Here is a 14,088-nt window from a genome sequence, read left to right on the forward strand (position 1 = left end):
CGCAGATAAAAACTTCCTCGCTTGCCGAAGCAGTATTAGTAATTTCGAATATTTTTTTCGTATTCCAATGTTTATTGTTCGTTTTTGGGAACTATCGAAATAAAATTTCAGACTATAGCTGCCTGGTATGTACATTACGTACCTAATAATAACTTACGTAATATAAAAATATATACTAGATGTATAATTTTATATTAACCATTGTGAATTCTCTTATATCGCGAAATATTACATTTAATAATGCAAAGATTTATTGCCGTCTTAATTCTTATGAAACTTTGTGGAAGGAAACAGGTGCCAGGAAAAATGTAGGCTGACCTGTGAGGCTATAAATGAATATATCTGATGGTGGTGGTCGGCTTTATCTTCTAACAATTTTATTATAATTTTATGTTATAAAAAATATGTAATAAATATTAGATCTTATGAATTAAGTTTAATCAACACTATATATTTATAATAATTTTTTATATTGAAGTTTTATTTTCATGTATAATTTTATTCTCTATCTCTTTAATCTTAAATAGATTTTGTTTGTATATTTGTTAAATATATTTATTGTTACATAGTGATTGTTATTTCTTTATATTTAAACCTAAATAAAGTTATGAACAATTGTTTTTTTACAGTCACGAAATAAGCCCACGACTCCTAAAAAGTCTTAATTACCTGCCTATTATACCTATTATAAATTATTACGAAAAATTCTCCTCAGAAATTGGAATTTATTACAGAGACTTAGTTCAAATAATCCAATTTGTATACTTAGCTTTTATAATTTACCTAAAATCTTCATTAAATTCCTAAAGTGGAAATAGGTAATTTTAAATGTACAATAAAATTCGTCTGTAATATTTTGAAGCGAGTGTTAAATATTTTATTAATTACTCAGATGATGAGCTAATAATACTGTAGCAATGCAAATGATGAGATCGAATATTGTTGTAATTTTTAGTCGAGAGATCTATGAAAAAAAGATAAACAGTAAATTGAAACTGTCAATAATATCTTGCTTTTATACTTATTAGGCCCGAATAGCCTGATAATGAATCTGTATATTACGTACTTATACGACAATTATACAATAGTATGATCTGTCTACTTTTTATTAAAGCAACAATAAACAAAGACTACTTTTTACCATTCTCGATATCTTTTTTATTCGCAATTTTCATGGTTTTTGTTAATACTATTTCAATTAGCTGCAACTAATTGAAATAGTATTAACAAAATATTTTCATAATTTTTTGTTAGTATTAACAAAAATTCATTTATAATCACATTTAATAAAATTATATTATAGGTATAATTCTTATAAATACAATACGTGTACCCATTTTGGACACATACACATAGATACACTTATTATAAATACCTACAACAAGATTACCTATTAATAGTTAAGCTCGGTATTTATAATAAGTGTACCTATGTGTATGTGTCCAAAATGGGTACACGTATTGTACTTACTAGCTACAATAAAAAAGTAATTTTTTACTTGCAATATTAAAGATAAATCCACGAAACTTCTGCACTTACTTGAAAAATTCTTATTCTATTTGAAATATATATTAACCCAAATAGATATAAGCTATAATGTAATATTGTTGAACGTAGATGAAATTGGAGCCGGTCTTCACTTAAAACATTCATTTTCCGCTAGACGACTACAACTGGCTATCTACTCAAAACAACTACAACAAATCGTGGCACAATATTCGATAAATTATATCGTCTACAGTTTTATCGAATTGGATCCCAGTAATGTGGATAGTGCTATAACATCAATACATATAAAACACATTTATCGTCCCGATGGATCAGTTGATCCGATCTTATGTGAACCGACTCATAATGTCATAAATGAAATCGCCAAGGAATCGTCGGTCAAGGATATTCTTTTAGTAGTATACTATTTAATAAAAAGACATTCTTATTTTGATAGTTTAATAAATGGAATTGTCAGACCCTTCCACTTTACGATACTGGAGGCAATAGATATCTGTGCATGTGTGTGTGTGTGTGTAATTAAATGATGTTTTAGTTAATTTTAAAGTTTCTTGGACAGCGCTACAATCACAGTCTTCACTTCTAAATACGGATCCAAACAATAAAGGCCACTGCAAATAAGAAGTAAAATTATAAATAGGTCAGAATAAAGAAAATGAACATCAAAAAATTAATAGAGTGCAATTACATTCTAGACTTTAAATGAGAACTAAATAAATATATCTATAATGACAATCAATTAGAAAAATATATAGTTTTATTTCGAATCACATAAGATATGTAAAATATTTTTATTATTTAGACAAGTCTCAGACTCAGTTCACTCTGATGAACGAAGTTGATCAAACTTTGCAGCTTATTTTGGAAAAAATATTAAGTACATTCGTATATCATGAATGATTCTAATATGAAAGGAAAAATATAAAACACTCACTATTCTCGGCCAAGTCCAGAGTCCTTAAAACCACCAAATGGAACATGTGGATCTATTTTTAAATAATTGTTCACCCTGTTCAAAATATATAAATTATTCATAAGTAAACGATATTACACAAATATTTAAGTTTCCTATTTACTCAATTATAAGGAAATGACGAAAATACATGAGCAAGTCTTACCAAACTGTGCCAGCCTCAACGTGTTTAGTGAACTGTAAAGCCGTGTTGAGGTTCGTGGTGAAAATACCAGCAGAAAGACCATAGCTGGTGCTGTTAGCTCGCTCCAATACCTCCTCTAGAGTATCGAATTTTAGAATACTCTGAACTGGTCCAAAAATCTATTGCAAATAATATATCGTTACCATAACTCTAGTCGCATATAAATAAAATTTGAGTGTCTGTTTGTAATATTGAAATTAACAAACAGACACTCCGTTTTTTACGACATGCATATGAATCTAGATTTTATATATGTACCGTACATATACCGAAATTACATTTTTTACAATTTCTGTCTGTCTGTCTGTTTGTTCCGGCTAATATCTGAAATGGCTGGACCGATTTTGACGGTAGCTGATGTAATAAGGAGTAACTTAGGCTACTTTTATTTTAGAAAAATAAAATAAAATTCCACGCATAACAAAAATAAAGGTTATTGGTAGAGATCATTTTACCAACGTAGAGCTAGATTTAATCACTGCAATTTTTTTTAATATAACAACTAGTTTTATAATGACGAATATTTAGACCAAATTCAAATTAATTTAACAATTTATTAATATGCGTTTAAACACCAGAACTTTTGATATGATAACTTTTGATATTTGAACTTATATACTAAGGCTAATGTACCTACCTAATGTTTCTGTATAAAACAAACTTACGAGTGTTTGATTGAAAGCAAGTTTATTACCTACCTACTTCATATTTTTTTATTAATTTTGATTAATTCCTAAATATTAGCAATATAGCTTTATCCAAGACCTACAGGTCTGCGCTAATTCTGATATATTATGCCATAATTAATCTTGGACAAATGTGTATGAGTACCGATTGAGATAACTAGAGATCAGTACAGTTGCCCTAATATTTTACCGAGGTAAATTTTGTACAAAGTGATCTGCTCGCTTAGGTCTTGACTATTTCAGCTGTAGCATTGCAGAAGCTTGCTTTTTACAACATAAATTTGAGTTGAAGGATGAGATAAGGTAGTGAAATTACAATGTACGAAGGGATGACATCGTAATACACTGGAATGCGTGTATTACTTAAAGGCCGAATCATGGTAACTATCGTAATTCTCTGAAAGGGCAATTGTATTATATATATATATATATATATATATATATATATATATATATATATATATATATATATATATATATATATATATATATATACATATGTACCTATATCGGCGACGGTTACCACTTACTAATAACAGAATATGTAATACAGAATTCGACTAGAATTTTTACCAATAGATCGGTCATACACTGGCATAAACGAGTGGGAAAAACCATACTAAACAAAGAATAATAATAGAAACTTTGATTTTAAAATTCATTAAATAAGTTGTATGAGTGTATCTAACTGTTAACTTACCTCTTCCTTGGCTATGGTCATGTCGTCCTTCACATCAGCAAATACTGTAGGTTCGATATAGTAACCCTCGTGTCCGACACGCTTGCCCCCGGTCATTAATTTAGCACCTTCTAGTTTGCCTTTTTCAATATATCCTAAAACTTTTTTCATCATAGTCTCGTCCACCTGTAATGAAATTTGTAGTTCATAACGATATACTATCATTTTATAGAGTTAAATTAGAAAACCATCTTTTGTATCAAATTATAGAAGTTTATTATTACTTGCATCACGCCTAGGTATATTATTATAACTTTTTTACCTAGGGAAAATACTTAATAGAGGCCAGACCGTCTCAGTGGTTTTTTTTAGAGATAATAATGGCATAATGCACCTGCCTACACAAAGTGTTTACACTGGCGGGGCACCAGCGTAGGCTAATAAAATGAGCATGAAGTCAGTCAGCCCATCTGACTTCATGCAAATGGCAATTTACGAAGAAGGTTTGAAGGTGTGGAGGTCAACCTGATATGATACATTGCCAGCAATGGGGTTATTAAATTCCTCTTCCCACAAGGGAAGTGGTTGAAAGAATGGGTACTGTGAGACTCCTACACTGTAAAAACCCCACAGCACGTGAAACTGAAGGCATTACATGTAGTGTACATTTTATGTAGTAAAAGTATCATACGTAGACAACAATAACAATGGACACAATAAATTGTAAAAAGCGATTTGAATTTTCTCTGAAAATGAAGTAGAATGTATCACCCTTCACGTTCACGAACGTTCAATTGAAATGCTTTCAGATAAATACCTATTAGGTACTCCATATTTTTTTCAGTACAGTAAACAAAGATATTCTGTATAAATGGTGTGCAAATAATTATCTTTGTTAGTGTGTGATCATACGTGAATGAAAGAATGAATCAAATCAATTATTACCTCCATGAGGTATTTGAAATAGGGATGAAAATACCTGTGGCCCGTGTTGCGTAGTGGGATCGGCTGGATTTCCAATTTTAATTGATCTGGCGTGTTTGACTGCTGCCTCCACAAACTTGTCATAAATATCTGATTGGACGTACAACCGCGACGCGGCGATACAAACTTGTCCTTGCATTGTAAATACACCCAAAGCAGCATACGGTACAGCCACTGTTACTGATAATTAAAATATATTTATTATACCGAGGCATTTACCAATAGCCAAATAATAGGTATAGATACCAAATAGTCTTTCAATAAATGATCAAAAAGATAAAATTGACAATGTTTGATATAGTCGCATATTTCTTACTAACTCTCCAGTAGGTACCTAATAAAAAAACAAACCAACTATTCTGAATGTTATCGATAGGCACTACAGTGCCGCGTTGGATTCAAAATAAGTATGCCAAATTTAGCGTTCACAATGTGCGTCCCAACCAGGATAACAGGCAAACAAAAATAACAGACAGTGAATATTTGTATTAAACATTATTTTCGTCATAATATTATCGGAAAATGGATACACTTCTTCAATGGCAAAGATCTATAAAAAAATTATCATTTAAAAAATACAGATCATTTAAAGAAAACAGATTTTTGTATAGGTATTAGTAGTATCTCTGCGGAATACAGACCACTTATTTAATACTAGCTGTACCTGCGACTGCGTCCGCGTGGAATTTAACTTTATTTTTCTAAAATAAAAGTAGCCTAAGTTACTTCTTATTACATCAGCTACCCAGCCAATAGAAGTCGCGTCAAAATCGCAGCCATTTCAGAGATTAGCCGGAGCAAACAGACAGACAAACAAAAATTTAAAAAAATGTTTTTTGGTGTATGTATCGTATTTATATTAACATGCATGTAGTAAAAAACAGTCATTTCAATATTTCAAACAGACACTCCAATTTTATTTATATATATAGATGCATAGTTCTATGTTATAAGCTTTATATTTCAAATACCATATTCTTTTTTCAATTGTCACTTCTTCCTATTGTTGCTTTCGGTTTCCCTTTCTAACCCTAGTTAGTAGTTCTTTGTATAATAATATATTATACATATTACGACAATTCCCTGCTGGTGTCCTTCATTGTCCACAATCTCAACAATAATTTTTCTTGCAAAATAGAATTTTTATATAAGAATAAATAGTACAGCAAACCATCTAGTAAATAATTAGGAGATAGAGATGCTAGAGACGAAACTTACAATCGGCATCGTTCATTATAATAAGTGGGCTTTTGCCACCCAGCTCCAAAGTGATCCTTTTAAGATTGTTGACTCCTGCAGCTTGTTGTATTTCCTTGCCAACCTAACAACAACAGAAAACACAATAAAAGTAATCCAAACACGTACTCACATAAATTAAGTCATAGCACCTATTGACTGGCTAACTTTAAGACCGTATTACATTCTTAAATCTGATCACGACGCTGTTGCCTAAGTTTTATAAGTAAATCTGTTCTACATTTATATTCTAGTTCAAGTAATGAGTCATTGATAGCTCAAAACATCTGATTAGGAAGTAAGTTTTATCGAGGCTTAGCAAAAAATCGTATGCGTGGGTAACTAATTGTCTTACCTATTGCAGCTGCCAGTCAGTTTGTTTAGTAAACTGTGTTCGGCTTAGATAAAGCAGTGAATTTAAGGGATATCTTAGTCCTCGGGAGTGGACAGCATGACAACGCATTAATGGTACCACGAACGTCGCATGATATAGTAATGTCTGTAATACTATTCATGTATATAGACGACGATTACCACCTAACCATGAGGCGCTTTTGACTTTCCAGTAGCACTTAAAAAGGTCTATTATCTGTCTCTCTATCATGACGAAATTTATCATTTATATTTTATATGGAATGAATAAGAACACGTGCTATTTTTTTTTCAGTTCCATAAATACATCCCAAGTAAACAAACGTGCACAAATTCACGGATGGAAACTAGCAAACTAAAGTCATTAACAAACAGTAGTCCGTACCACAACAGAGCCTGTGAATGAAATTTTAGCAACATCCGGATGGTGTGTGAGAGCAGCACCGGCCGTTTTTCCAAAACCGGGCACCACGTTGACGACGCCCTTGGGAACGCCAGCTTCCGCAAGCAGTGCTGCCAAAGCTAAAGCCGTCAGCGGTGTCTGTTCTGCTGGTTTCACGACCACTGTGCAACCTTACAAATAATCTTATATTTAATTGAATAGAATTACAGTAGTAAATATAAGTTAGATATATTATTTGTACGATGTATAGGTATATCTGTTGTTATGTTTTTAATAGATATATAATTGAATCTTTTTATGTCTTTAGAATACTCGTTTTTTGCATTACGATTGCCCGATAATTAGCATCACTGTCACATAGTTAAGTGGTTGAAAGAGATTTCTTTCCGATATAAGACCGCCCCCAATAATGTATATAACAAAAACATTTTCATATAACAATAACAAGTTTAATAAAAAGTATAGATATATAATACTATTGCCTACATATAATCTGAGCTGCTGAATACTTATCTGATAGATAGTCATAATGCATTGCAATGACTAGGTCAGTTTCTGTGTTTCTCTTACAAACTAAAGAGATGTTGACTACTTTATTAATAGTACTATGTAATATTATCTTATCTGTGGTAGTACCTACTTACATAAAACATAATCATATCTTATTAGATAGTTCATGTAAGTACCAATCTAGAGCAAAACAATAAATCTTATAATTGTACATATCTTAGAGCATATAGGTATCCCTTAATGAAGAAATCTAGCGCTTATTACATTATCAAAATAATAAATATCTATTAATTAGGTCTACAACATCAAGTGAAATTGATGTATTACAGACACTTAATACTTACATTACACTTGTAACGTTTTCTAGATAAGTCAGTGAAATTTGTTAATTTTGATTAGTCAGATATCGGGCAAAAAAGTTACTAAAATGTAATTTACAACCGTTCTCTGTGTCCTAAAAATATCAAGTGTGATTAGTTCTAGGTTCTGACTCTAATCTAATAAAATCTCACTAAATCTATAGTTTTCTGGTCCTTTCAGAGGTAAAATTGCCAATATGAGCCACTGTGGACAGTATATTAATATCACGGTACCATGGTATGTTGTGTAAAATATGGGTAGGAAATTAGAAAATTAATTAGGTATTACCAGCGGCAAGGGCTGAAGTGACTTTATTAATGAACATAGCAATTGGAGCATTCCATGGCAAAATTAGTCCACAAACTCCGACGGGTTGCTTCAAAGTGTAGCTGAAGACTTCGCCATCTATACATTTATAAACTTATTTTTAATAACTGTCAGATATCTTATTGATGATTGACCTTTAACAAATACGCAGGTAAAATACAGATTTTGATAAATTAAATCATTTTTAAATTAAGACATTAAATTGACAACAATGAACTAACCATTAATGTTATTATCACATATTAAAGTCACGATCATGTAACAGCGTACCTAATAATTAATATTTCTGGCATTGTATTGTATAATAATATTTATTTTTTTACTACAATAGATGGAGAGTCTAGGTAAGTATCTATATATCTATTTAAAAAAATAAATGTAATCATCAAGTCGTCAATTTAATAACGGTTATATTTTTAATCACTTCGTATGACAAAGCACGCCCACTAGTAGCTACATGCCAAAAAACACTATAAAATCTATACCTGCTGGCACGGTGTCTCCCTGAATTTTATCACTTAAACTTCCGATGTATCGAATGACTGGTAAAACCATTGCTATCATACTATGAGAGAAACTTAGCACCGTCCCATTGTTAAAACTTTCGAGTTCTGCAAGATATTTAGCATCTCGCTCTACCAGATCCGCAAACTTCTGAAGAATCCGACCACGTTCCGATGCATCCATCAGGCGCCATTCCGAATTGCGATGAAACGCTCGATGTGCGGCCCTCACCGCCACATCTATATCAACCTACCCAAATTGACCTTTATTATTAATTATATATTATACAGTACAATCTTATTTATGTAGCTGTACATAACTAATCTTTCTGTCCTCTCGCCAGGACTTTTACGTACGGTTGACAGAGAAAACAGAGTACCAATCTTTATTCTTACCTCTTTTATATATTATCTCATCGTTTTATGTATCCCGGTTGCAAATACTAAATGCTGGACTTCTAGCAATGAAGTATATTCTAGCAATATATTATAATATACAAATATATCATTTTGATAGCCCAATGTTGACTTATCTGATAGTATGGTAAGTTTTTTTTTATATAATATATCGGCAAACAAGTATACGGCCCATTTCATGAGAAACGATTAGGTACCGTCAGCCTATGGACGTCTGAAACACCAGAAGTGTATGATATATCTTGATAAACATTTTTTTTGCGCATATTTGAATAATACATAGCAAAAGACGAGTTTACCGCCTATTCACGTTATAAATTGGTTTATTGCCGGTTCTTCCATCACCAGAAAATTAATCACAAATGTAAACTGACAGTTTCTTTGCAATCGACCAAATTTAATCTTTTTGGCTTCAATCAAGGCATTAAACCATATACATGTAATATAAAATGACTATAAATAATATTTCGTTGCCATCGTTAGGAATATAACTATGGTTATTTTACTCGTATTGAAAGTTTTAAACAACTTTAAAGAAAGTATATGCATTTTAAACAACAATTTCTTTAATCTTTTTTTTTATTACCTTATCTCCTTCTGCTACTTTTGCAATCACAGATCCATCATGAGGATTATAAGTCTCGAATGTCTTCCCACTTTTGGAATCCACCCATTCGTTGTCTACAAAAATCTTGCAAAAATTCACGAAATTAACTCAATAAAAAAAAATACTAAGAAGTTTAGTTAATACATAATAACAAATATAAAATATTACAATTAATAATACATACTTTTGTATATTTAATTTGAGGAGCCATTTATAGATCAAGTACGTCTAGTCAACTGCACTTACACAACTGATGTGGTAATGATTCGACTATGCATAACTGTCTAATCACTGCAATTAACATATTAACCGGCTTATATATTTTCATACCAACATGCTGTAATTGTGAAGAAATTAAAAAAAAAACAAATGCTTTTTTCATATTAGGACCTACTGTAAATTACATTGTATTATTCACAAAATATCATATACATACATACACATGTGAAACATTTCAAAATTTCGTAAGTCTTCTATAGGTTCTTTTAAGCAGAATTCATTGTTTATATAAGTACCTAAGTTACCACAAAAATATTGAGGTAAATTCAATATTTACTCTGAATGAATACCTATAAAATAATAACCTAATTTTGGATGGTAAGTAATAAAACAAAGCTGGTATATAATAATTTTAATTTATTATTCTATATGTTGATTAATCTAAACCATGAAACCTTAGGAATGCATGAAATGGGAAGGTACATTACAGCACATATAAAATAATTTAAGTACTATTAAAAACAAATATCGAATAATTATTCTATATCATACACTTTTCTCTATGGTTTATCACATAAACCTTTTATTTCATTACTATGTACTTTGAAACAAGTTTTGTATGTACATTATTTTATAGTATGTTGCTAACTAACAATAAAAGCAAAATTGGCTTCATGAAGTTTAAGGTCGATCTTGCGAATCGTAATGTCTCTATTTCTTGATAATTTTTGTGGTTTTACAGTTAATATTTTTTCTAGATAAATACATAATTAGATTTGGTAATGATGATAATATATAAAAAAATTGTAAACTGACGAATACAATATAATATCATCACTTTTTGTTCTAGCTACATAGGCCCAAAATACTAGAGTTTGACGAAAAATAACCAATTAGATTTAAGAAATAAAAAACTACCAAGTCGGCCAGCATGGTAGTGTAGAAAAGTGTCTACTTGTGGGGAAAGATCTGCTATAGGATATTAGACACGATGATTATAATAGGAAAAAAAAACAAACTTTAGAACAAATAATGATTGCAAATTCGCAACAATTCGTTTTGCCGTATGTTAGTTTAGTAGAAATATGTATTATGACATTTTCACATACGAGTTTTTGAATTCGTGGCAATACTTAGCATGAATCTATATTTTTATAGAAACGTGATAGCAGCAGTAAAGTCCACCGTTTAAGCAATGTTGTTATGATAAATTCATACACACACACACGCACACAGTAAAGGTCAAACTTAATATCGGACCAAAATGAAAAACACATTATTGGATACTATAAGTTATTTTCTTAGACAAAAAAAAACTTTAATTTTAATAACATTAGTTTGTGACTAAAAAGCATTAAAAGAGACTCATTAAAAACGGTTCAGAATGCATGTTGATAACGAATAACAAGTGCAATAACACATAAAACCGAAATCTACGTCCTTTTTAAAGTCGGTAGAAAATTCATGAAGTGACTACTGATTTGGATAATATTTGAGGAATACGGCTCTAATGTATTTTTTATGTAGAACCAGAACGAAAGGTAAAGCAATTTTAGGGATTCATTCTTAAAGTTCTGTCAATGGAGCCCCCTAACGCGATATAAATCTATACATATAAATAAAATTGGAATGCCTATTTGTAATATTAAAATAACCGTTTTTTACCACATGCATATGAATATAAATACGGTTCACCGAAACACACCGAAATAACATTTTTTATAATTTTTGTCTGTCTGTTTGTTCCGGCTAATCTCTGACATGGCAGGACCTATTTTGACGGCATATTTTTTGGCAGGTAGCTGATGTACTAAGGAGTAACTTAGGCTACTTTCATTTTAAAAAAAACTTACTTTTTTGTTAAATGCCACGCGAACAAAGTCGCGGGTACAACTAGTAATAAATAAATAAATTGTAGTCGGTAATGTCATGTTTTTTATATTAAAATACTGAGTTTATTTCAACAACTGTTAATATATTATATTATGAGACATACAAGTATTATTATTATTATTCATTCAAACTAGGCGTGTGTCTTAATGAAACCATTAAACAAAGATTAATAAATTAAATGTAAATCAGACAAAAAGCATAGGTACATGAAATTCATATATTAAAGAATTTTATAGTAATAAAAATATTGGTATAGCAATTGCACCTGTCCTGTTTTGCTCAATAATAATTAAAAAAAGGTATTACAAATTACACAAATTAATATTATTACTGACTTAATTGTGATCTAAAAGGGTGAAATTACAGTAGTTCATTTTCATATGGTCAGTCAGTAGGCCAACAATAGTTTTTGGCGTATTATTTCGTCTCTTTTTTTAAACATAATTCTTCACATTAAAAAAAGAACAAAACAGCAATTATCGATAAACGGAAAAAAGTCAAGTCGAAAACTTTTATATATTTACGACAATAAGTTAAAGTAAGCTAATATCGTTGTTAATTGTTTCGTGAAGAGAAATGTATTTAAATTTAGCTCTTCTCAAAACATACTACATGAGGTGTGTTAGAGCGGGCTTATATTATCAATTTAGCCCGACAATTCGCCCTTTAGGGCCGTCGTTCGTCCTTTTAGGGCGTCAATCGAAAGACGTTGTCTACATAGGCCGTTTGGTCAAAATTAGATAACGTGAGCCCACTTCCTAATAGTAAAGTTACAGTCACTGTAAATAGATAATTATACAAAGATTGATGAATGAGAAATTATGCATATAAATATCAATAACCTTTATGTATATGTTATGCAACCAGACATTCAGTCTTTCCGTTTGTAAAGAGCACGAAACAATACGCCTAAGAAAACATCCATATAACTTTCTATATCTTTGTACGCTTTGTACCTATCTAATATCAGTATAATAGACAATATTGAGTATAATTTAAGAATCTCTAGAGCCTTAGTCCATGTGGCGTAATAAAACAACCAAACATGATCAGCCAATGTTAGCATGAAAATGCGGCCAACTCCTATGACCCCACATATACACAGACAAAAAGTTTGTTTTCTTAAGCTTGGTTACTACAAATATGAAATAAATAGATCAAATAACATTTATACCATAATTATTATGTAAAAAATTAAATTATTATGCTTTATTGCAACAAAAATTACATTGTAAATTACTAAATCTATAACAAAGTTTGATATATGAAAACACTCGTGATACAATTCATATTATAAATTTGAATGTCAGACAATTACATACATCTAATTTAGTGCCAATTTTATACATTATAAAACCGATTATATTTTAACCTACATATACAGGTGGCATGTTATAATAACATTGTGTGACCTTATTTGTGCATATTAAAGCCATACAAATTATTGACGAATAAAATTCAAAATATATAAGTTAGGCAACGTCTATCACATCGTAACCTAAATCTACAAAACATGAAACATAAAATTATTATTTTTATATCACCACTAATTACATTAATCAGTTCACCCATAAAGCAATAATACTTGACTGTAAAACACATTGGATGGCAAAACACAACCGGATTTCTGGTTACAAAATATTTTATTAATTCATACATCGATTATATTTCGGAAACATTCTTATATTACAAAGGTGGTACAATAAAAACAAATACAAGAGATATGTATTTAAAAAGGTACAGCGTCATCTAAATAACAATTTGAATAATGTCTGTACAAATATAAAAATATATTAATTGTAGTTAAAATATGGCTTCTGCTCAATAAATATACAAAGGAGGTACTGTAATCACCACATACCCCACTAAATGAAGCTTTGGTTAAATATTCCCTTCCAATAAATAATTATATATGTAATATAAATATTGGATTACATTGTTAAAATTTTATGTATATGGAATGTATTAATCACAATACTATATTGTAATCTAATTTAGACATTATATTCATTCATTCATATTTACTTATAGTACAATCTGATGTCAATATACAAATGTGCAACGAAATTAAAATGGCACAAATTTTGTTATCGTACACAACGCTTACATAACGCAAGTCTTACCTACATAACTTATCCGATTAGGCGTTATTAAAAGTTACAATGTTATATTTGAGATACAATTCGAATTAGCAGCACTTTCGAATTAATTAGTATTATGCAGTAA

At 30.4% G+C, this 14,088-nt stretch overlaps 1 protein-coding gene across 1 annotated transcript; it reads right to left on the bottom strand.

Moving 5' to 3' along the window:
* Positions 1-1,969: 1,969 nt before the first annotated feature.
* On the bottom strand, positions 1,970-9,992 carry LOC131850432 (aldehyde dehydrogenase 1A1-like). The gene is made up of 11 exons (XM_059200646.1): positions 9,935-9,992; positions 9,730-9,834; positions 8,709-8,976; positions 8,185-8,301; positions 7,009-7,196; positions 6,234-6,336; positions 5,011-5,195; positions 4,053-4,217; positions 2,628-2,785; positions 2,444-2,518; positions 1,970-2,120 (listed from the first exon to the last, which is right to left on the bottom strand). Exons 1-11 carry the CDS (start codon positions 9,959-9,961, stop codon positions 2,051-2,053), a joined length of 1,461 nt encoding a protein of 486 aa, XP_059056629.1. The 5' UTR covers positions 9,962-9,992; the 3' UTR covers positions 1,970-2,050.
* Positions 9,993-14,088: the final 4,096 nt, after the last annotated feature.

This window comes from Achroia grisella, unplaced genomic scaffold (assembly GCF_030625045.1).
Source record: "Achroia grisella isolate CSIRO2021 unplaced genomic scaffold, CSIRO_AGI_Agris_v1 utg770, whole genome shotgun sequence".
In the NCBI taxonomy this organism is placed as follows: Eukaryota; Metazoa; Arthropoda; class Insecta; order Lepidoptera; family Pyralidae; genus Achroia; species Achroia grisella.